At 41.0% G+C, this 24,471-nt stretch overlaps 1 protein-coding gene across 1 annotated transcript in view; it reads left to right on the top strand.

The window, feature by feature from the left end:
* The window catches only part of fbxw4 (F-box and WD repeat domain containing 4), a 44,473-nt gene extending 27,151 nt beyond the window's left edge, over positions 1-17,322 (top strand). Inside the window, exons 6-9 of the mRNA XM_046401851.1 lie at positions 1,439-1,504; positions 13,203-13,343; positions 16,680-16,821; positions 17,109-17,322. Coding sequence (XP_046257807.1) covers positions 1,439-1,504; positions 13,203-13,343; positions 16,680-16,821; positions 17,109-17,243 — 484 coding nt within the window. The 3' untranslated portion in view covers positions 17,244-17,322. The remainder of the gene's footprint in view (positions 1-1,438; positions 1,505-13,202; positions 13,344-16,679; positions 16,822-17,108) is intronic.
* Positions 17,323-24,471: the final 7,149 nt, after the last annotated feature.

The following is a 24,471-nucleotide window of genomic DNA, read 5'->3' as shown; positions in this document are numbered from 1 at the left end:
TCTAACACCCAAACACACCTCGTCAGTCCACTCCCACAGCGCTCCTCCCCTCTCCTTTCACAACTCCCCCACCTCTCCACATGCATGACATTCACTGTGCATACCTAGGCTGCTAATTCCAACCTGCCACTCCAATCAAAGGATCATGACTGTTGTAGTTTTCTTCTCTTTTCTTCTGCTGGGAAACAATGTGTGGTGGATGGAGGCAGGGAAAATAGTGTGTGTGTGTGTGTGTGTGTGTGTGTGTGTGTGTGTGTGTGTTTGTGAGTGCGTGTGTGAGAGAGAGAGAGAGAGAGAGAAACAGACAGACAGACAGAGAGAGCAAGAGACACACAGATCAATTGTGAAATAAAGCAAGAAAAAGCTGAAAGGTACAGTTTAAAGGTCCAGAGTCCCAAAATAGTTTCACATCAGTCCACCAATCAGAACAGAGGAACAAAGTGATGGAGATTCAATCGGTTATTCCGCATCAGCATTGATCTGTTCTAATGACCAAGAAATTGCAGTTTAAAAAGTCAGAATATTTATTTCATTTCTTTAGATTGTGAGAGTTAAAATAACATGGCAGTTAGTGAGAGAGCAGAAGAGACCTCCTTATGCTTTGAGGCAGAAAATTCAGAAACAACTTAAAATTACTGAAATAGATACATCATGTGAAAGAAGACAAATTTTGATGTAGAAATTGTGCACAAGAAGTTAAAATTGTGGAAGGTGCAATAAGAAAAGCAGAATCGATGAACTGCATCACATGATGTGGCATACTCTAAAGCGTGCAATACACACACATTACAAACTTGAAAAGCAGTGGAAAAAAGCATAAAAATAAGCTGATATTTCAAAAACTGTTAAAGAAAACTTGAATAGTGCTGATGCTGATTCAGCATTCACATTATTGTCTATGGCACATTATTCTAAAAATAATGTGCCATAGCACTGGTAATGTGCCATAGCACTGGTACAAGATACTGCTCACAAATCTCTGGAAATAAGTTAAGAGTTGACTAAGAGGGTAAAATAAACTCAGCCAGTCCTCTTGACATTGTTATTTGGTTGGTGGCATTGGTCTATTGATTGGTGATTCATGATGGTGTGGCCTGTTTGGTTTGGTGACCGTTTTGCCATTATGAACATATCACACCTGATTTTGTTTGTGGCACAGTGAGTGCCAGCTATACTGAAAACTCTGATATATTTACTGATATGTGTTAGCTAATAAGCAGACGTGGAATTGTCCTTCTTTTTGTGTCAGTGTGGGAAACCTGTGATATGAAGAATAAGGTCCAGAAGATAACATAGTTATTCTGCTGTTGTTATTTTCTTTAACACTTTTGGCTTCATGAAACTTCAACTTCAGGAGAATTTTATTCTAGTTTAAATAGCCTTTGAGAAACATCTAATTTCTCTGTCTGTGTCTCCCCTCCTCCCCCTGTGTGTACAGCTCCTTTGTAACAGGCACTGCATGCTGTGAGAACTTCTCCCCTCTTCGCATCTGGGATGTTGAACGGTAAGTCAGGAAGCTGCTCTCATGTGCTACAGCATTGTTGTATATTGTAACACATGAACAAAATTTTATTTGCTCTACATCAGATGTTTTTTAATCTCAAATATTTCTTCGAGCATGGACTGCATATAGCTGTACTGTGTTGTAACGTACAGTCATGGCCAAAAATATTGGCACCCCTGCACTTCTGTCAGATAACGCATCACTTCTTCCAGAAAGTTGTTGAAATTACAAAAGCTTTAGTATTCACATTTTTATGTCTTTTGTTTGCATTGGAACAACACAAAAAAGCAGAGGGAAAAAAAACCCAAATCTGATATCATTCTACACAGAACTCCAAACTGGACTGGACAAAATTATTGGCACCTTTTCACAATTGTAAAAAATAATTGTATTTCAAGTATGTGATGCTCCTTTAATTTGTAATTAAACTCACCTTTGGCAAGTAACAGGTGCTGGCAATATACAGTCAATATATTTTCTTGCAGCCAGAAAAGTTGACTCAACCTTTGTGTTGTATGTCTGTGTGTACCACACTGAGCATTGAGTAAAGAAAAAAGAGCAAAGAATTGTCAGAGGATTTGAGAACCAAAATTGTGGAAAAGCATGGACAGTCTCAAGACTGCAAGTACATCCAGAGATCTAAATGTTCCGGTGTCCACTGTGCGCAATGTCATCAAGAACTTTACAGCCCATGGCACTATAGCTAACCTCCCTGGACATGGACAGAAGAGAAAAATTGATAAAATTGATTGCAACGAAGGATTGTTCAAATTGTGGATAAAGAACCTCGATCCACTTCCAGACACATTCAAGCTGATCTGCAGACACAGGGTACAGTAGTGTCAGCTCGCACTATCCGTCACCATCTGAGTGAAAAGAGACCTTATGGTAGTAGTCCCAGGAGGACCCCACTGCTGACTCAGAGACATAAAAAAGCCAGATTGGAGTTTGCCAAAACTTACCTGAGGAAGCCAAAATCCTTCTGGAAGAACGTCCTGTGGACAAAGTAAAGCTTTTTGGTAAAGCACATCCTTGTATGGTTTATTGAAATCAAAATGAGGTCTTCAAAGAAAAGAACACAATCCCTACGGTCAAACATGGTGGAGATTCACAGATGTTTTGGGGTTGCTTTGCTGCTTCTGGCACCGGATGCCTTGACTGTGTGCATGGCATCATGAAATCTACCAAAGAATTTTGGGGCGCAATGTAGGTCCCAGCGTCAGAAAGCTGGGTCTCCGTCAGAGGTCATGGGTCTTCCAGCAATACAATGACCCAAAGCATACTACTTCAGAAAGCAACCAGAAATGGCTTAAGACAAATTGAGGGTGCCAATAATTTTGTCCAGTTCATTTTTGAACTGTGTAGAATGATATCACTTTTTTTCCCACTGCTTTTTTGTGCTGTTCCAATGCAAACAAAAGAAATAAACATGTGAACACCAAAGCTTTTGTAATTTCAACAGTTTTCTAAGAGAAGTGGTGCATTATCTGACAGAAGTGCAGGGGTGCCAATATTTTTGGCCATGACTGTAGTTCTGTACAAACATACATGGATTTATGGCGGGGAAGTCCAGATAACTGCACAGTAGATGAGGTGTGTGAATGGGAGTGGCTTTCAAGTGACATGAAAGGAGGGGAGGTTCAACGGTATCTGGTGGAATAATGCAAAATGGCAATCAAAGGCCCCGGGGAACCTGGAAAATGGCTGGAGTAGGTGGAAGGACGAAGAGAGTGCCTGTGCCACACAGTCAACACTGTTTTTACTGATCTCAAAAACTCTTGTCACTTTGACTCCAGACAGTGTTTCCTGAGCTGTGAAACAGCGGGAAAAGGAGAGATATGGGAGATAGATGACATTATGATCTGGCAACCCACTGTGCTGCATACTGTCAGCTAGATGCAGCACTGATAGGAGCGTAGTAGTAGGTGCATGGGCTTTCATATATACATGCACATATTATATGTACTGTAGTTTCTGTGTATTCATACATAATTAATTCTGTTGAGTTCAGTGCATTGTGGAATAAACAGACCCTGACTGCTTCTGTTAATGTGAATTTTCTATGTAAAACCTAATTTTCAGCTTGCATTTATGCAACAACAGTGTGGCTCTTTAGCGATTAAAAAAAAAAAAAAAACACTAGTCTTCATGGAAGAGGACTTCAAAATGAGGGGCCTCTGAAAATTCCTGTCTCTGAAAGGTGAGGCTTAAACCTGATACATCACTGCCAAGGCTGCTGTAATTCCCAGCTTTACCTGGGCCAATTAAAACAGGCTGACACGGCACAACACAAGGGCCAGACACAAAAAGCTGCTTCCTGCTCCCAAATGGTTAGGAAATCTGAGGAGGGTAGAAGACAGGAGACACAGAGAGAGTGAAGGAAGGTATGTGTGGGCAGGTTATTCTGGAGGTTGCAGGTGGTGAGGGAAATTAACATGGTTACAAGGTGTAACAGACCTGGGAAATGCATGGGTCCTCTAAAGTCTAAATGATTTGTTTTTCTCCCTGGCCAGATGTGAAATCTGTCCCTTCTGCCATGTAAATGTATTAATGGTGGGACAAGTTGTTCTGTTATTACTTTAATGGCTAAATTATGCTAAAAAGAGCAAGTAATTAATAATCTAATTAGAATTCAGTAAGCATGGAGACCAACATTCCAACATGTTAGACGAACATTCCAAACCCCAAAGACTCTTTATTCATTACATTAAATGACAAGGAAAGCAGCAAATTCTCACATTTGTGATGAAGGAACCACCAAATGTTTGACATGTTTGCTCCAAAAATGGCAGAAATAGTTAATACAGCTGACAAAATATTTTCCCTCGATCAACTTATTCATTAATCAACTAATTATGGCAGCGCTTGTACAGAATATGCCAACGCAGTAGAATTACAGTAGGGACAATCAGGATGATAAAATGCCAAAGCAATTACGTGGAAAATTATGGAATTCATAAGCCTGATCAGCCGTTCTCCATAGTTGAGAGTAGAGACTTCAGAAATGTGATAAATTACCTCAGCCCGGGTGACTTTATAAGCATACTGCATAAGGATATGAGTAACATGATCACTGGTTAAGACTAAGTTCATCAGTGACACAGCCTGTGAGAGAACACACACATTCTTCCATCATATTGTTACTGCTCAATTTAGCACTATTCTCCAGCACTCCCTGTAGACCAGATGCAGAATATAACAAAAGAAATGTGAACTCTTTCTCCTTTCATGTTTAAATAAAACTAAATAACACAGTCAGCTACGTCTGAATGCCAAAAATACATTTTTCTACCAAACAGATGAAGACAGCAATGTTTTGTATTCCATGTCTGACAAGTGTTTTTTGCGGTCAGAGGGTGAGGCACAGACTGTTGTGATTTTCTGTCTGATAAACAGCTGAGAGCAGCATACCAGGCTGTGTGTGGGTGTACAGGGTGAGGGTGATCAGGGTGCATTGTTCATATTTACTGTTATTGTATACGCTGGAGCTTACTGCTCACACTGCTGTCGCTTCCAATATAAATGTGTTTCACAACAAAGGCGAACCAGTTGACCCTTTATCCCCTGTCCAATGGATTTTCAATGGGTGTCTTCACAGTCTACAGTCAGTAGTGTTTAGCTTTTAGTCATGTTGGATATATAATATAATACATTTTGGATATGTAATAAATCCATATTCACTACAAAATACTGAAGAAGCTGAAAAGGGTTCTCCAAGCACTGTGTGTTCATACTACATCAAGAGAAGTGAATATTTTCAGCATTTAATGGCATATGACTAACAGATACCCACAGGGGTGTCCACATTCTTTTGGCCAGATAGTGCAGGGGTTAATGTGAGTCAAAAAAAGTAAAAACTGTGAGGTGATATCAAGTCAGTAATAACATGCTGATGTTGTTTGACAACAGTCAAACAAATAAATTATTAGTTTGAAAATACATTTTTAAAAGAGTTGGGGGTTTTTTTCAAACGAGAAGTATTAGTTTATAATTACAATTTCTTACACACATGCCCGAATTGATTTTATAATATGCTAATATCCCTTAATTTGAAATAAATACAGCACACATCTCAGTTGTGAGGAATTGTAGTTTGCATGCTGTTGTAAACACACTGACTCACCCTCAGTTCCAGTAACACTTTCAGACACTGCAGATAGCTTCTCCTCCCATGACACACCACCATCAGCCCCCACACGCCAGCATCAACCTCAAATCCTGTGCATTAGTGTTACTGTGTGTCCCTTTTATTCAAGATCCACCTGAGCCAAAACATTAAAAACAAGACACTGTTACACCTGCAGCACCAGCAACAATAACCCACAAAACAGCTGCTGCCACAACCAGATCACAGAGAAGAGATGGCAAGCTTCCAGGAAGGATTCCTGCAGTCACTTCCTGTCTCTGTGTCAGACAGAGGCAGCCCTGTGACAAATATCATTAGGTTGAAAGAAAGGCACAAGTTTGTCATAGTTGTCCATAAAATGAATAAGTTTTGTCATTCTGTTGGTGCTGAACAATAAATAGTTTTTACATTGCCATTTAAAAGAATTGCATTTTCAGATAGATAAGAAGATAGATATAGGTGCATAGAAGATAAACATTACTGAGGTTCAGAGTGTCCCATTTTTCTTAACGTTCTCTTAAACTGAACGATATTTAAGCGACATTTTGTGTCACTTTGACAGTAAATACAACAGATCCACAGTTTCACTCCACGTACTGATATACACATCTCTCTCAGTGCAGTTTCTATCATCACCCCAAAAATGTTGCTTCAAGGATGAACACCATCCATTGTTTTGATTTGATCATCCCTTTTTCAATTGCCTAAAAACATAAATTTTGTATACCGGTAATTCCAATTCAAGGATAATTTGTTTTCATTAAGCTACCTCTGAAGTTTGACCATTTCACCAGCTATACTTTCTGTAACTCTTTCAGTAAGGCTCAGTGCAAAAATTATTTGTATCATCAGCGAACAGAAGAAATCTGCAAGTGCAGCAATAATAATAATAATAGATATATTTCTTCTAACACCTAACCCCACTAACACTCCACTGCATGAATAGGCAAAAAACCCCACAGAAATACTCCTAAATGTTGTGGAAAGCCTTCCCAGAACGGCAGCCACCACTGCAAAGGGGAGACCAGCTCCACACCGATGTCCACGCGCTAAGAATGCCACGTCACCAAAGTCGCCGCTGGTGTCATCGCCAGGTGTCCCAATGCTTTTGTCTATATAATATATGCTTATGCATAGCTGAAGCATAAGCATCACCTCTCAGTCATCACTTATGACCCACTAGAGGTGGTGGTATACACTCTGGATAGAGACCCTGCATGTGCCTGTATTTTCTTCTCCTCGTTATTATTTTTCCGTGTTGAAGACATTTCTTGCCGTCAGCCTCCAGGTAGCGAGCTTGTGTCCCTCAGCAAATAACAGTGCAGAGGGGTGAGATTGGACTATAGACTGAAAGCATAGCGACTGGGTTACATCAGTGTTTATGTCTCTGCTCTGCTCTGTCCGTGTGAAGAGCTGCAAGTCTGAATTCTCACAAAATCCAACAATGTGGCACCTTCCTGCAGGGTTTTGCAGAGCTGTGGGCATGTTTGCTCTTTAGAACATGAAACAATCAGAAAATAACTTTGCAGTACTCTTATTCACTGATTTGTTGTCGTTACCGCCACTCGCTCTCTTCATTCACTCTCTGGAGCCAGGGAGAAGGGGCCAGCCGATCATCAAAAAATAATTTGTGTATCAATTCCCGTGATTTGGATCCAAAACAACATTGAATGGGTTCTTCCTTGGTCCGTGATAGATAAAGCCCATGTTCCCATTGAGCTTTTGTGGCTTTGATGTTAATTTCATTTGACGCCTTTTCTCGTTCTCTCTATTGCAGTTAATTCTGTGACTTTTTTTTTAATCTCGGCTGTACAAAGAGGTCTTATGATCAGCCATATAGAGTGGAATCCCACACAAGTGGCGCCATTGGAGCAGCACCCGAACTTTTCAGTGTCTTCGCTCATGGCTAAACACAGAGGGTAAAAAAAGCATGAAAGAGAAAGGACCCTGACCATCACTCCCAACTCCCAAGATTCCCCTCTGTTTCTTTAGAAAGGAGGGGGGGGGCTTTTTTTTTTTTAACAATCAAATGGCCGTGCTGGGATTCCTGACATTCCTGAAACTGAAAAGAGCAGGGTGAAATGTCTGCATCGGGGTGGACGCTCTGTTATACAAATTGCAGGGGTATTGTCTTTGCAGTGCACACGTGTATGTGACATTTTGAAGGTGGTCATTGTTGATGGTTTCCCCTCCTCTCCACTGTCTCTCGCATTCCTCCTGCTGCATCAAGCTCAGAGGCGCAGAGTAAATTGGGTGGACTGTGTAGCAGGTTGCGTGGCTCCCCTCTGTTTGTTTTAGGTTTAGTAAAAACCTCAGCAGGGCTTCTTTTCTCTACCTGCCTGATGGCTTTTTACAAGAGAGTGTGTTCCCAGTGCGTCCCCAGGCTTCTGTTTAGAGCTCAGACTTAACCAGTTCTGTCACAAAACACACATACTCCTTCTTAACTGTCCCCACACTAAAGGATAATTCCCTTAGCTTCTTCTGTTTTTTTTTTCAACATTGTCAATTCATTAATGATGCTTTTCACAACTTGTGTGTGTGTGTGGCCCCTAAAGCTAACCTGACTCCTGCAGTGAGACCAGACAAGCTGAAATCAGGACTTAGACCCTGTATGTGACACAGCCAGTAGCCCCTTCAGAACAGTCATTAAGTCTGTGCCCCCTAGGGCCAACAGTCTACCCCTCTCACAAAGTAGCTGCCACACTGCAGCTCAAACTGCTTTGTTCTCAATCAGCAAGATTATTTCTCTCAGAAAACAATGATTTCCATTTGAATCTTTATCATTTTAATGCAGATTTTTGCATCTTCCATAAAGGATCTTTCTCATTAGGGTTGGAGTTCCAACCTGGATTCTTGTCGTTTTGGTCATTTGGTGTTTCTCTTTTGATTACATTTCCTATCCAAAATAAACATAAATTCTTTCCAGTATACCTATACTGTGACCTATGATTGTAATGTTGTTACTTTGTACCTTGTGGATACTTTCTATTCCACTAAATTAACTAAATAGCTGAAATCTTCCTATCCCTTAAATGCACCTTTAGAAGACAAGGAGACGCAGCTCTGAAGGAAACACAAGTGTATCCTATGCAGAAATTTTTAATGGACGGCAACATCCCATTCATTGATTGTCCTTACCGACTGGTGAGCTGATTGTACTTGAAACTAAACAGTTGGGCCGTTTTTGGAATTCATCAGATGAGGAATGTTCTCACAAACGGTCATTGTTCATATTTCTTTGTAAAATAAAAAATAACTGAATCAGAAGTCAGTCATAAAGTAAACTCTCATTATTTTCTTCATACGCCGAAAGCCTTTCTTCTAATACCTCTCATGCAGTCCCAGGTCTCAGCTCCTTCAGGAAAATACAAGCTCTATACGCCTTCACCTTGTGCATGATAAATCTTCAGAAAGATATATGACACTAACACTTTATGAAAGATACTATAAGGTTTTCAAATTGTCATTCAACATGTTCTTCTGTGGACATTTGGTGATTTGCAGCTGGGCAGCACATCATAAGTAACAGACATCTCTTGGAACATCAACATCAACATCTCCTGACGCTATGGAATTAAGTTTTTCTCATTTGGCAACTGAAGCTCTTCACTCTCTCACATCCTTGCTGGCAGAAGCTGAGACACAAGTGAGAAAAACGTGGAGACATGTCAACATAATGAAAAGCACCCAGTATTTAGCATAATTTTTATAAATCACATGACACTTAGTTAAAGGGATAGTTCAGGGTTTTTGAAGTGAGATTGTATGAGGTAGTTCATTCATAGTCAGCCCTCTTAAAAACCAACAGATTCATCTGACACCTTTGCTTACCCATCAGAGAGGACCATCTGACAGAAAGGTTAAAAAAAATTGTAAGGCAGAACCTCATGAAGTAAGTGTATGCGCTGGTCGAGCTTATGAAGTATTGAATAAGAGGACATTAAATACCACAAAGTAGAAAAGTAGCTTGTGGACCCCTTCAAGTTCGGCCACAGTCAAAAATCTCACTCTGAGCACAGTGAGAGTGAGACTCCTCTCTGTGAGCCAACCTATTTTAACATAAACGTAGGCTAATTATCCTTATGCTAGCTGCATTTCCAATTGTTTATTTGCTTAGCCCACTTCTGGAGTCTCCAATATTAATACTAACAGTATTGTGTTCAGACCATAGAATAACCTGTCTGGGGTAAATTTCATATGTGATTGTGTATGTGTTTTCATGGGTATGTGTGTGTGTGTGAGTGCATATGAGAGAGAGGGACAGAGCATGCATGGCAGTATTTCACAGCTGTATTTTTAGCCTAGTGTAAAAAGAAAATGAAACTCAGTATGTGGTGGTCAGTGTTGATATTGTGGCAGGCCACCACAAATTAGTCATCGTATGGGAAATGCTGATGTACTTTTTACTCCACTGCATTTGTTTGATGGCTTTAGTCACTAGTTAGTTTGCAGACTGTGGCCTGCGTAAGAGTCAGAGATATCAGGCATTTTAAAATAAATCTATTTTATCGTTTGTGTTTCGAATATTGGATTTCACTGGAGCTCCTGCCCCTAGACATCTGCAGCTGGTGCAAAATGCTGCAGCCTATCTGCCCTTCAGCCTGCCAAAGTTCTCCACAGTACTCCTTGCAGCTCACATTCACTAAGACTGGTGCATTTTTACAAGCATAGGTGTCGAGTACAGACAACTCCATGACTGATGTAAAGGTACTACTGAATTGTCCCTAATATTTTTGCCCCTTAAATGCTTGTAATAATTTTAAGAGTTGACCTGACAGTAAAGTACGGGTGGTTTAGACTAATGAACAGAATCCGAAAATGTTAAACCACACTGTAGACTCTAATACTCTATTTCATGTCATTTAAACAGGCTACAAGGGTCTTAATGAATAGAGGTTTTTTGCTGTTGTTGGAGCACAATAATTTTGGCTGTTGGGATAAGAACACACCATTTAATGTGTGCTTTTTTCAAAATATGTGACAAAAATGACATACTTACAATTATATTGTAACACTAAGGCTGTTGTGCTGTTCTTACAGCTGATGATGGTGTGTTATCACTTGGCCTTTGAGGACAGGCTGTGTGTGAGGGTTATGGCTCAGCCAGTCAGCTGTGTTTTAGAGTCTGCTGTGTGACATGCCTGACACTTTCCAGTCAGGCATGCTCAAGGCCAGACTCAGGTATTCAACATTATGGACCCCAACAAGCAATAGAGAGGATGGTCAGATCACAACGTTGTGCCGCTGCTCACTACCAGATACGGTCATTTTGACAGATTACATGCTTATGCCTCTATCCTGTAATCACACGCGGCCCATAAAAGCCAGTGACCTACCAATTTGAAAATCCCTGCTGTTTTGCACTGTGCACCAGCTCATTGCATGGTGCTATTACTGACTTTAAGATCCATGTACAGATGTTAGGGCCATTTTATGGAACCCTAGTTTTTATTTTTCATGTGCGTTTAGGTTTGTTTTTGCCCTTTTTTCAGAGCAGCATCAGATTATTATCAGAAAAGGATTTGAGAGGGTAGGATTATGAATTGATGATCTCTTTTTAGTTAGAGTGGTTGTGCTGTGATGGAGACGTCATTATTTAGTTATGAATGAACAGGCTCGTATCCTTTTGGTTTGAATGAGTTTCTTTTTGTGTGGCATGTGCTAAGCTCCTTGGTTTTAGTGCTAAGGGGAAAATGAAGGGTCACTACCCCACACAGACACAAACTCAGCCTCATCACAGACTCCCTATTGGCCTGGGCTTAGTCATGAGACCCTGGCAATGAGAAAGCTCTCACCCAATAAGGCAACCTGTTGGGAAAACCCTGGTCCAATAAGAAGGCCCCCTGGGGTAAGGCTGGGGGATTACCAGCCTGAGCCTGCGGATTGAGCTCCAGAGCGAGGGAGGGGGGCACGAGTCGAAGCACAGGGCTGCTCGGTCGCCAAGGCCAGCGGCCTCCTTTAAATGGTTGCTACGGGGCAGGTATCAAACATGCAAGAGACGCACACAGTCACGGTCATGGAGGGTATTAAATGGCAACAAAGAGACAGTTATTCTGCAATAATCCGCCCTGCTGAGTGCAAGTTATTCTCCAATAATCAAGAGGCGAGGAGCAAGCGGGACAGTGCTGTGATCACAGGAGCATAGTGCTGCATGGAGAGCGCACACACACACAAACACACACACGTACACGTCACACCACATCAACCGAGGCACAAACTTTATTTATCACTTGTACATACACACAGTTTATGTGTGTCCTCAGTCCAACATTCATTAATCCAGGCTCAGTGACACAAACGTGCTGTAATACAGCAATCATAACAGCAAGGCTCAAGAGAGTAGTAACATGGCAAAATAATGCTTTTGTCAGATGTGCCCAAGCTCTGTGTAGGCTTTTAACCAGCATATGGTGGGCTGGGCTCTAGCCATATGTATACTTTAACAAGAAGAAGCCAAATATGAAACCTTGGCCTTTTGACAATACAGTAATGAGACTATATAAATTTGCACCAACTTGATAACATTTTGTGATTGGTCACACTTTTTTATTCACTGGATTAGACAATAACAAACATGCCCGTTTTATCCATTAACAGTGTCCCTTTGTGATTTTCCAGAAAATTTACTCACAGTATCACAATATATTAATCTAAGGATAAGGAGTTCCACAGTGATGGAGAGCTTTATCCATATTGCCCAGTCCTACATGCATATATGTTCTGATTATTGCTGGGTGATTAATTCACTTGTTTCAATTTTTATATTGAGATAAATAAATTTCAGAGGCGCACAAATTAATAATTTTTAGTTCAGCAATAACAACCTGGGATTACACTTGATGCAAGTGGTTAATGAGAGTCAATTACTGTAACACTTGAAGAATGACCAGATGGATGGATAAGCAGATGGATATCAAGCATATTTTCAGTGACTGTTGGGCTCTGCCAGATCCTGTTTGCGATCTCTTTGAGAAGGAGCACAGCGAGGGGGGAGGACTGTGTCAGTTCTCTGCTTTTTTGCAGATGATGTGGTTGTATTTGCTTCAGACTGTGACCTTCAGTACAAACTGAGACAGTTAACAGCTGAATGTAAAGCAGTCAGGGTGAGACTCAGTACCTTATCTGAAGCCATGGCAATGGCAAATTGCTTTCTTTGGGTTGGAAGTGAGTCACTGTATCTCAGGTAAGAGGTAAGGTATCACAGATAAGGATAAATAGGGTGAGGAGCTCAGACAGGGCATTATAACATCATGTCAGGGTCATATGAAGCTCAGAAATCCATTATTTTGCCTCATATTTGTGTGAAGTCCATCGGTTATGTCAATCCCTCTGTGGGTAAATACCAGTAATCATTAAGGCTGATGTGTTTTCTTACACACAGCGCGTAGTAAAATAAAAGTGCCATTCACTGTCCACTGACAATGAATGAAATCAAATGAAGATAAATTTGTCACATTTATTCTTTCATGGTCCATATTTCATGAATTCACATACATGGATGTGCAGTTTTAAGACATGTCACGTCATTTCTCCTTTCTTTTCATTCTCCTTCATCCCTCTCTCCTTCACCAGGGTGGAGTGTGTGTGCATTCTGGGCTCACAGTTTCGCCGTGGGGCTGGTGTGTTGGACATGGTGTTTGAGTCTCCGTTCCAGCTCTTTACCTGCGGCTATGACACCTTCATTCGACTGTGGGACCTGCGACTCAATCCACGGTATACCACTGTCTCTCTTTTGTCAGGCTCAGCTTGAACATTTGCAAAAGTCAGTGCTCTTTGATATTGTGCTGTAAATATATAGCACCAAAGCATTTAACCAATGGTCCAAAAATATGTTCAGCTAGAGTGAATGTAGGTTTGTTTGTTCAATGAGGGCACCTACAGTGCATCTACAGTGCTTTAGAGATTTATCTTTTTGGAATTCGAGGTCTTAGCAACCTTGTTTACATCCTTCAGTCATAATCTTACTTTTTTTTTTTCATCTAATTCCAATGTTATTATTATTTATTTCTTGATATGACTAATTTTAGTGGCAGCACAGTGATGCAGTGGTTAGCACTGTCATCTCCTTTCAGTGCGGGGTTTGTATGTTCTCCCCATGTCCTCCCACAGTCCAAAGACATGCAGGTTAGTTCAACTGGTGACACTAAATTCCCCATAGGTATGAATGGTCATTTGTCTCTATATGTCAGCACTGTGATGAACCTGTCACCTTGTCACCCAATCACCCAATGTCAGCTGGAACTGTCTACAGCCCCCCCAATAACCCTGCAAAGGATAAGTATGGATAGAATATGGATAATAATGGATGTATGGATACATACATACATACGTGCATACATACATACATTGGTTAATGATCGATTTTCCTTCGATCCTTGCTGAAATCAGTTAAGCTGTCATTGGATGAAAGCAACTAAAATGTGAATTGAATTGCAAACAAAAAAGGCATTTAACAGTGAAAGCAGCTACTTTTCACTGAAAGCACAGACCAAAATACAATAAACTCCAAACCCTTATAATTTTCGATGATATTGTAAAGGCCTCCCTAGTGCGCTTCCATTGGAAAAGGTTAAGAAATAACATCAGATAATCGTGTTCATTCCAAGCCTACTGTTTTATCTCCAGCAGTGTGAGCTCATGGAGCTAACCTACAGCCCACTGTGGACTCCATATTAATACAGCAGTCCTCACTTCAGTATAAGCCGGTGGGGTCCCTAACATGACTGGAAAGGGTAACATTTATTTTGGGTTACAGGGATTTCAGGCTGTATTTTGAGGGGATCAGTCAAGTAAGACAAATCAGATCTGATTGTCAGATCGCTCTGGGGACTTTAAAAGGGGTTGGGCTGGGTTGAAGGTTGGCAGAGGGGGGTCCCTCTTTAGATATCAATAATTCACACGTTCAAATCTCACTGGCCTCAAAAGGCTGTCAGGGTCATCCAGGAGGTTTGGGTTGTCTGGAAGTTGGGGCTCATGACCAAAAAGAAATGTGATGTGATAGACCAAAAAAAAACAAATACACATTCTGTATGGTCCCATATTGCTTAATAGAGCTAATTAATTATCATTGTTAATTATCACTGTCCTCATCTCTTCTATAGGAACAATTCACTAACAGTCTCTGTCACTATATTGTGATGTCAGTACTTACTACTATGTTGTGATAAAGGACATTTTCTGAAAATACAGTTGGGAAACCTTTATATAGATAAACTAACCAGACATGAATACCTGTCTTTGGTTAAATTTAATACCTGATAGTATTTCATAAGAGTAATGGAAACATATTATATATTGGAATAATTTAGTCCTGCTCACTGATTTGCGATGTTAGTCTGATACAGTCAGATATAGTGAAGGGATAGTTACCAAGGTATGAACAGTGTGATGGCTTTCTGACAGTTAATGGGTAATTGCAGTAAACCTGGGCTCTGTGTTTACATATTTGAGTGTGTAAATGATTCATAGAAAGATTTGGAATTGGTACAGGTGATCATCTCAGCCGACAGCTGCACACGGCTGCAGTGACTGCATTGTAAAGAAAAAACATCATGCTATCTGCTGAGGACTAGCGGATATTTGCTTACACAATAATGTTACATTCTGACAAATCAGAACCTTTAATAAGCGTAACTTGTTTCATCACAAGTAAGGCTTAATTCAGCATTATGATTTATTGACTTTCAGCAGAATTATATTAGGACTATACAACATTATCATATCCTTGTCCTAATTCTGATGCCCAAATGAATAATTTCAGCTCTCACAAAGTTTTTGTTTCACACAGAGTTTTAACTCTTACTGCGGAACACGGATTTATTGGTTTGAACTTCAGACAAATATCAGAAAATATCCTCGTTGAAAATAATTCCACCTGTCACTCAACCTGTTATGGACTGTTATCTCTTCATTCAGTTTGAGTTTATGTTATTCAGATATTGAAAGCATAATTTAATGACGCCATCTGTGTGTGTATGTGTGTGTGTGTCTATAAACTTGTAAACTGTATATTAGGCTGTGTGCTGTTTGTGTTTTTCACTTTCAAGATGCAATGACAGTGGGTGACCTCCCCCCGTGGATGTTTGCTTGAAGTAGCGTGTGCATTTGTTATATAGTATCTGTGTGGGTGTGTTGATGTGTAAGTGTGTGAGGGAGAGCAAGACCTCCAGACATCCCTGCTGCCCCATTGTCTGCCCCCAGTGTCTCTCCATCACTTATGGATGAGGCTGCACTAATGGAGGATCGATGTCTATTGGCAGAAATTTCCCCTCTCCCAACCGCAGCCACCACTATCCCCATCCTGCTCTGCTGCTCACTCAGCCTGCTGCCCCCCCCCCCCCCCCCCACACACACACACACACACACACACACACACTCACACTTACACACAGTCACCTCCTTGTTAACTACAGTATAGGGTTTTTCCTGTAAACAAGAGATGGGGATTTAGTGTTTTCTCTAAACTTCCACAGCATACATACAGAGATGTAATTTCACCCGTGTCGCTGTAGTTCAGACATACATTCAGTCTGCAAAAGAAAAGCATCAGTGCCTTTGAACAAAAGGATAAGAGGAAGAAACAGCAAACCCCCAGAGATAGAACCATCTCCTTTAACGAAGAAGCATCACTTCTACACACCTCCTCTGTACATTTTCAAGATAGAGCCCACATTCATGTCTGGGCCCTTCTATGCGTGGGTTTTCTCCAGGTTCTCTGGCTTCCTCCCACAATACCAAAAACATGCACATTAGGTTAATTGGCTACTCTAAATTGCCCCTAGGTGTGAGTGTGAGAGTGTGTGGTTGTCTGTCTTTGTGTGTTGGCCCCGCGATTGACTAGCGACCAGTCCAGGGTGAACCCCGCCTCTCGCCCGTAGTCAGCTGGGATAGGCTCCAGCTCCCCCGCGACCCTGACGGATAAGCGGTATAGAAAATGGATGGATGAAATATTCAAGGATCAGACTTAATGTGGTGCTGCCATGGTGATAGACATAAAAATGATCCTGTTTATATTAACGCATGTCTCAAATTTCCCATCCGTTCTAACAGGAAGTGTGTGATGGAGTGGGAGGAGCCTCATGACAGCGCTCTGTACTGCATCCAAACAGATGGAAATCACATGATAGCCAGTGGCTCCTCATACTACGGTGTTGTACGACTCTGGGACAAACGGCAGTCTGAATGTCTGCAGGTGTGTACACGATATCCTCACAACTGAATAAATGACAGTGTTACGTTCAAGGGATGTGTGATTTTTTCCCTAATGTTCCCTAAGTTTAAACTTACACCAGTTGGCTAGTCTAAAAGTAGGGAAATACTCAAAACACAGTCAAATTTGAGCACATGTTAGGATTAAGTATTGTAGAATCTAAGCCTAAACTTAAAGCCTCTGAAGGACTACATAGACAGACTAATAAATGAATAAATGTCATCCTCACCGTCGGCTGTGATGTGATTCTATGTTGTGTTGTATTGCAGTTCTTTCAGCTGAGTTCAGACCCAGCGAGCAGCCCAGTTTACTGCTTGAGGTTCAGCAGCTCTCACCTGTATGCGGCCCTGGCCACCTCCCTGCACTCCCTGGACTTCAGCCAGACCCCCATCTGCATCAGATGATAAACACACAAACACTGTTCATATTTGTCTGTACAATAAAGCTGTCTAGTTTCGCAATAAATGTTTTCAGAATTTCAAAGGATCTGTGTATTCTGATCCAGCTATCAATTCAGTGGACTACAGAGCAATGTGTGAGTGTAGATAGCATGTCGGTGTCCCTCGAGCAGAGGAGGCATAGATAGATAGATAGATAGATAGATAGATAGATAGATATACTTTATTGATCCCAGGCTGGGAAATTGCAGTGATTTGTAACACAAAAACAAAAGCGTTGGTCTCTAGTGTGACATTTTACATACTTTCTAAACATTGGAATAACAAACATATAGTCAGCTGCTCAGGTGATAACCCCTGGGGGACACAGGAGGATTAAGTACAGTGATAGGTCCATTCATGTGCAAGCAGTAGCCAGCAGTTCTTCACGCTGGTCTTTATAATAACCCTTTAATAAGACTTTTATGTGTTCCTAGATACTTCTTCTGTAGCGCTGAAGTTAAAAGGACCATTGCCTCGTGTGATAATCAGTGAGGAGGGGTTTCTCTCCTGCTTGCAGTTTGTGTGTGCATACCTACTTGTCTCACATCTAAATAGAGAGAAAAACTGTCGCTGTTATCGGGAGGCGTCTCTTTAAACAAAACAATGATCTGTCAGAGCAATCAAGGTGTTATTGTGTCATTAACTGTGAAAAATGGTACATGCATCCAGACCTGCTCTCTCTGTATTTGCATCAGCCATGTGGTCAAGGTAGGCAAACTCTCCATGACCACTGCTTAAATTGAGTGTGGTGTCTTGTGTATGTCATGGCTGAGACACCGTTAAAATGGTCTGCAGTCTCCACCTACCCACCTACTCTCTGCAACACAGGCATACACCTGTGTGGAAATGGTATCTCTGCTGCCAGCTCAATGGCTGAACAACACCACCACCATCAGCATCATCACCTTTTCTACAGAACATGAGGCATAATAAAGGTGCTTCAGTCCCACCTGAACAGGCCAAGGAACAGCAGATATCCTTACTCTTGGTTCATGCTGATTTAAGATGCAAAAACACTGGATGCTGCATTTTTCACAATACAACTTGATATCATCTTTCATTGGTAGCTTCCCATGCCTTTCAAACTCCAAACCGCACTCCTGAGGGTATTGGTAAATTTGAAACCATTTTAAAGTAAGATAAGAGAAACTTTTATTGCTCCCTACCAAGGGAAATTGTTTGATGCTGCCACACAATGACAGAAATACAGTAAGTACATAAAAGTGTGGAAAGTAAGAAAAATAAAATAAACCATATATAAAACTAAAACAAGAGGAGAATACAAAATAGAAACCATACAAGAGCATTCAGAGACAAAATTCCAGGTAAAGTGACAGTGGTGAGATTAATAGCAGAGTCCAGAAGTCTTTGTCAGCGGTAAACATCAGAATAATACACGATGAAGTATTAGAACCTAACCTGATCACTGATCTGCTGCATATATACACATATTTAAAATAAGCAGCAAGCAAACACTTTCCCTGATAAACTGTGTGACATGGTTTCTTGAGGTCATGTAAACACGCTCAGTGTAACAGTGAGCCAACATGAACAAAACCAGGACCCTGAAGCAGCTTTGAGGAATTTGTCCACCACTTATTTCATAAGTAATTTGGCCTGGTTGGTGGCCCTTGGCTTCAAAGTATGACACTGGAAGTAGTCCTATAGTGTTATTTTAGAGACACCTGAAAAGTCAGGAGGTGGCTGGATGGGTCAAACACAGGGTTTTCATTGTGGAAACCAAGTTCTGAGTCCTGTGTATAACCAAATACTTTGTTTGGAACTTACAGTATTATGTACTTATTGTGTACTTAGTTACTTAATGTATGACATGTACATTGTTAGCTTTATATTTTTAACCAAAAGCTTTTTTTTTTTCTCCTGAACCTAACCAAGTAGCTTTTGCGCCAAACTCAACCAAACCCCAACTATTTCACAACAGTCCATAAGTGATAATACGTTGAATGTTTCTCACTAAGCTTTATTTTGAAAGTGTAACCGGTTGTTAGGTATTTATTATTGCTAACATGACAGCAGAGCCCTGCATGCAAAAAAAATGACACTATAGGGGTAAGAAGAGCATCATAGTTTGAAGCTTAGGGCTGCTGACTGAGCGGCTGTGTTTGATCAGCTTGGAGTGACAATGTGTTCCACACAGTCCCTGAGTACATCCTCTGGCTCTTGATATCTTCAGCCTCGGCCCCACCGGTTCATTTCTTTGGAAGGACTATATTATGTTTGAATATCAGAGTCAACCAAAACGCTGTAAAATGTATCTACATCCATAACATCATTCGCACTTCTATTTTAAGATTACATTTTTGCTGTTGAAAACGTAACTGGATTGCAATACAAGCGAAGAGAAAAAGACGCCCTCTGGCTTCACAAAGATGGAGACCAGAAATCCAAGTGGAAATAACCTGTGGTTCTTCCACTGTCCTGTTTTGATTAAACATAGTGAAATTTCCACTTAGAAAAGTTAAACAATTATTTTGTTAGTATTAAAATAATATAATAAAATTGCAGCTTTTGTTCATTACTAATACCGGTGTGATTTTTGAAGACGATTTTTCAATCCTCCATTTTCATAAACCAAAACACTGAAAGCGAACACAGACAGAACTCATTGGTTGGACATGAGAAGCATGCTGGAGCCTGCCAGTAAAGGGCTAATCCGTTAGCTTGAGGCACCGTGAGCACAAACGTTCAACACATAAAAATCATGTGCACACACTGTCTGTTGAGTCAGTGAATAAGCCCTAGTGAGGAAAATCTTTCCTCCCCAACACTTTGGAGTGGCTGCCTGGACCCAGCCAAAGGCTTTGAGGGGATTAAGGCACATTAGCCTCTTGACAAACCCATCTCATCACTGTGGAAACACACTGTTTGGGTTTACATACATTTGACCCTTGCACCTGAGATCACACATCAGAGGGGATTGGAGTGTTTGACCACCAAATCCACTCCGTACAATGTGAGGATCCATTTGATGGACAGAGATCAAATCTACGTGATCACACATGTGGATTATCAAAGCACACGTACAGTGCACCTGGTGTTTGACACACACACAGGAACAGAACGCCTTCATGTCCTAGTGCAGGGAGTGTGTGGGTTGGTGGGTGGTCAGTTGAAGGAGTCAGCAGAGAGAGAGATGAAAATCAAACTGGTCAGGACTGCAGAGTATAGAAGCAGAAGAAGCAGTTCCTACGATAACAGCAGTATTGTTAAGAATAATAACGAAAAAGTTTTAAAAAAGAAATACAAAACCAATTTTTTGCTTGGACATAAAGGGCACCATGGCCAAATGATTTTGGTTTGTTGGCATGTTGCCTCTGTCAGATAACTACCACACTGAAAACGAGGGCTTGCTATTGTCTGAAATACCAATATGTTTTTCTACAAACAAAATCAGACAATGTTCTTAGCACTTTCATTAGTGTCAGTCAACACTGAAACTGTGGCAGTAGTTTCTACAAGCTGTTTAAGGGAAACTTTGCCCTTGTGTGTTAAAGTTATCTGTTTTCAGAAACAAATTCTAGTGTAGGTTACTGTTTAGCTCTAACATTAATACAAAGGTTTGTGACAAGGCTGCCATTTTGAATGAATGTGAACAGGCATTTATTATCACCTTTCAGTGCTTGACAGTTATAGCTGTGTTTCTTGTAGCTTTGGTAAGCCTTATCTGCAGTAATTTGTTAGCTTCTAGCTGGGCTCTTTTGACAGCAACTTCACTGCACTTTCTCAGTTAACCTCCAAAGAAAATGGTTCAATTAATCTCAATCTTCAACTGTGACTCTGACTGACTAGACTTGGCAGTGTTCCCAGATCCAGTGAGTAACATTTTCAATCAAATTTGATTGATAAAACTTTAAAAATAAGTCTGAAGTTGTAAGAAACAAGAATGACCCTTTGAGCTACTGTGTAGTGAATGCATTCACATTGAAGGTGTGTGTTAATTCAATTTTCAATTCAGTTTATTTATATAGCACCAATTCACAACAAAAGTTATCTCATGACACTTTCCAATTAGAGCAGGTCTAGACCGAACTCTTTAATTAAATTGTAATACAGAGAACCCAACACTCCCCATTTGCTTTACTGCTTTAGCAGGAGAAATATATGGTAATAGCAGGACTGCGTGTGAGTTTGTGCTTTTGTGTTGCTCTACCGGTCACACGTGTCCCAGGGTGTGCACTGCGAGTCTGGGTAGTGACCTTCCCTGCTGGACATTAATGGCATATATTAGATCATATGCCATCCATTAGCTAATATACCAGGGCCCCTTAAGAGGAGTGGCCAGGGTGCATGCAGACATTGCACACCCATGCAGGAGATGTGATCCCCAGGGACTCCTCACAGCTGAATTAATCATGGGTGCTGGAGATGGGAGCAGTCTCCACAACAACACACCACACACACCAGCTTTTCTGGGTGCTAGATTTTGTTAAACACAATCAGTGGTTAGTTCTTTAGCCGGTTGAGATGCTCTCACGGACATTGCATTAACAAGCCCAGGTAAAGTCTCAAGGTTATGGTGAGTGTTTTATAATCTGCTGCATGCCATCCAGTCAGAATAATGCAATTCTATTTCTAAGGAATTCAAAGCATATATTGTATTATTATCACTCCTTTATCTGCTAGCAGACAGCATCTGCATTGATTAGATTTTTGGTATAACACATGATGGAACTATAACAGTGACAACAGAAAAAGGCGAATGCTGTGAGAAAACAGAGACAAAAGTTGCATACTGTACCAGTCCAGTGAGGAGCAGATCAGGAGAAAAGGCAGCGTTCCATATGCCGACAGGCAAGAGGAAGAGCACACAACTGAATCACCTGATAAAAAAAGGGAAGATGAACACCAATCTAAACAGGTTAACCTCCTCAGCTAACCTTAGATAGTGTTGTTACAGGTGCTAATGCTAACGTCATCTCTGTGCACGGGATGCATAATGACAGTGAGGGAGGAAGTGACATTCGCCTCACAAGATTATTCACGAGACCCTAATCTTGAGTTTCAAAATCTAGTCTCAAGTCTTAAGTGAGACTCAAGGCTCCATCTCAGACAGCCGATGTGTGTGGTACACAAGTATTTCGGGAAAAGAGGATACTGTCATGTGTCTTAATCCATTATTGGATTCCTTGTGACGCAAAATTACAGCAGGTCAGAGCTTCTATCACACACGTTTTTCAAGTGTCCTACTGAATCAAATGCAAATTAATTCAATTATCAAATTAACCAAAGATGTCAGGGCACCCATCATCCTGTCAGACAGAGAGAGTCCAGTCCAGTCAGCTACAGCTAGAGTACTGTAGTGAGGGGAACTGAGAGGACTGAAGCAAGTGACGGAGCCTCACTGCACTGGACTGGCAGTCACCCTCGAGGAAAGATCTCAACCTGTGGGAAGGAGAAGGAGATTTTAAAAAAAGTCTTTGCCTGTGTGTGTTTGTTGAATGATATTGATTTTAATAGTAGCCTTAGTACAGAGTTGGAGAAAACAGCTGAGGGAGTTGGATAGATCCTCAGGTGCAACTGCATATGTGCCCTGATAGCATGTGTGAGCTTGCGGTGGAGAATGATTCTGCCTGTAGTGCAATACTGTGTGTTGTTCCTTTACTGCGTGGCGTAGTTTGGCAGGTGCCCACACACATGCACTGAAGGGGAGTACAGTATACCTGTGTGTAAGGCTGCTCACTGTGTGAATTGTGACAATAAAGATTATTATTTTGTGCTACTCTTGAGTGTTCTCCTCTTTTAACAGTGTGTGCAGTATTAGTATGTTGTTCAGAATTTGCACTGCACCATTTAGCACTGGACAGGCAAACACGGCTCTGCAAATGGGTCATGTGGATCACTACCATGATTTGCAGGAGGAATTTGATTCATATGTGGAGCAGTGGGTATTGGACAAAAAAAAAGAAGAATGTACATTTCTTCTGAGACTGGGGTGAACAATTACAAGCTGCTAAAGAATGTAGTGTCTCCAGCAGTATCAAGGACTTTGCAATCCAAGTCCTGATCGCACATTCTACACTCCAGAAACGCAACCAGAAAGGAGAGGAATCTGTTTCTGATTGCATTGCGGCTTTGAAGCAGTCGTCAGCCACCTACAATGTTGAACAGTACTGGGATGATGCCCTGAGGCGTCGTGTTTGAAAGTGGGCTGTGTTCGGATGCTATGCAGCACAGGTTGTTGTGAGATTGCAGTGACAATTGAGCTTTTGTGCAAAAATACAATGAAGTTCAACAGGTAAATGCCCTTTCAAGTGCTCACACTTTTTCTGAAAAGGGGAGGAAAGGACAGTTCATATATTAGAATACAATAATAACAGGGTGTAGAAAATATGCTCTTGCTTTGTTGAGAAACAGTCATAGGTTTGACACGATCGATCAGGCATCCAGAAGAGAGAAAAATGACCTAGGCAGCAGAACAAGGTGATAGTGTACTTTAACACATGCCTGCCACTGAAAACTGCATGACTGTGTGTCAGTTCCAGTGTCTTTCTTTGAAATTCCAAATGTGGCTACCCCCCCTCCAGAAATGGATTCAGGTAACAGTTCTTAAGAGACTGGGATCTGTCACTTACTTTGTAAAAGAGGGACAGTTTGGTCAACAACATGAGAGTTGGGAGTCCTCCAGTTAAATTGTTTCCACCATTGCAGAGAATGTACCATCAGTAACAATCAGTTGTGCTCTTCCAGGTTTTTGCTCAGTATACCAGTGAGTCATCCTTCACCCATCCAATGGTCTCAGTAACCCAACTGAACAGGTGGTTGAAGAGCCTCCAGCAAACCAGAGCCTGTGTGTGAAACTCAGTACCCAAAAGGGTTTTGTTTTGGCTGGTTGGTTTGTTTGTTTGTTTGTTTTTAGAGAAGGACTAAACAATAATAGTAATAGACCAGTAATCCTGTCTTGTGACTTTAGTATGTAAATGCAGTTGTGATGTTACTTTAAGGTTGACCAACAAATAAAGCTTTGGATGCCATGGCTCAGTGCAACTTGGGGTACATCCCAATTCCCTTAACCTTCATCCATGTTTCCCTCTCTTGTGTCTTTTCCTTGCATCCTAGTCCTTTCCACTAAAGTATTGCATGAAGCAACAGCCTTTTCTGACATTAACTGTGAATTCCAGGCCAGGCCTTTTAAAAATTTGCAACCCTTCCCATCGAGCTAATTGATTACATA

Source organism: Scatophagus argus, chromosome 10 (assembly GCF_020382885.2).
Source record: "Scatophagus argus isolate fScaArg1 chromosome 10, fScaArg1.pri, whole genome shotgun sequence".
Taxonomy (NCBI): Eukaryota; Metazoa; Chordata; class Actinopteri; family Scatophagidae; genus Scatophagus; species Scatophagus argus.
This window is presented reverse-complemented; position numbering and strand designations above follow the sequence as displayed.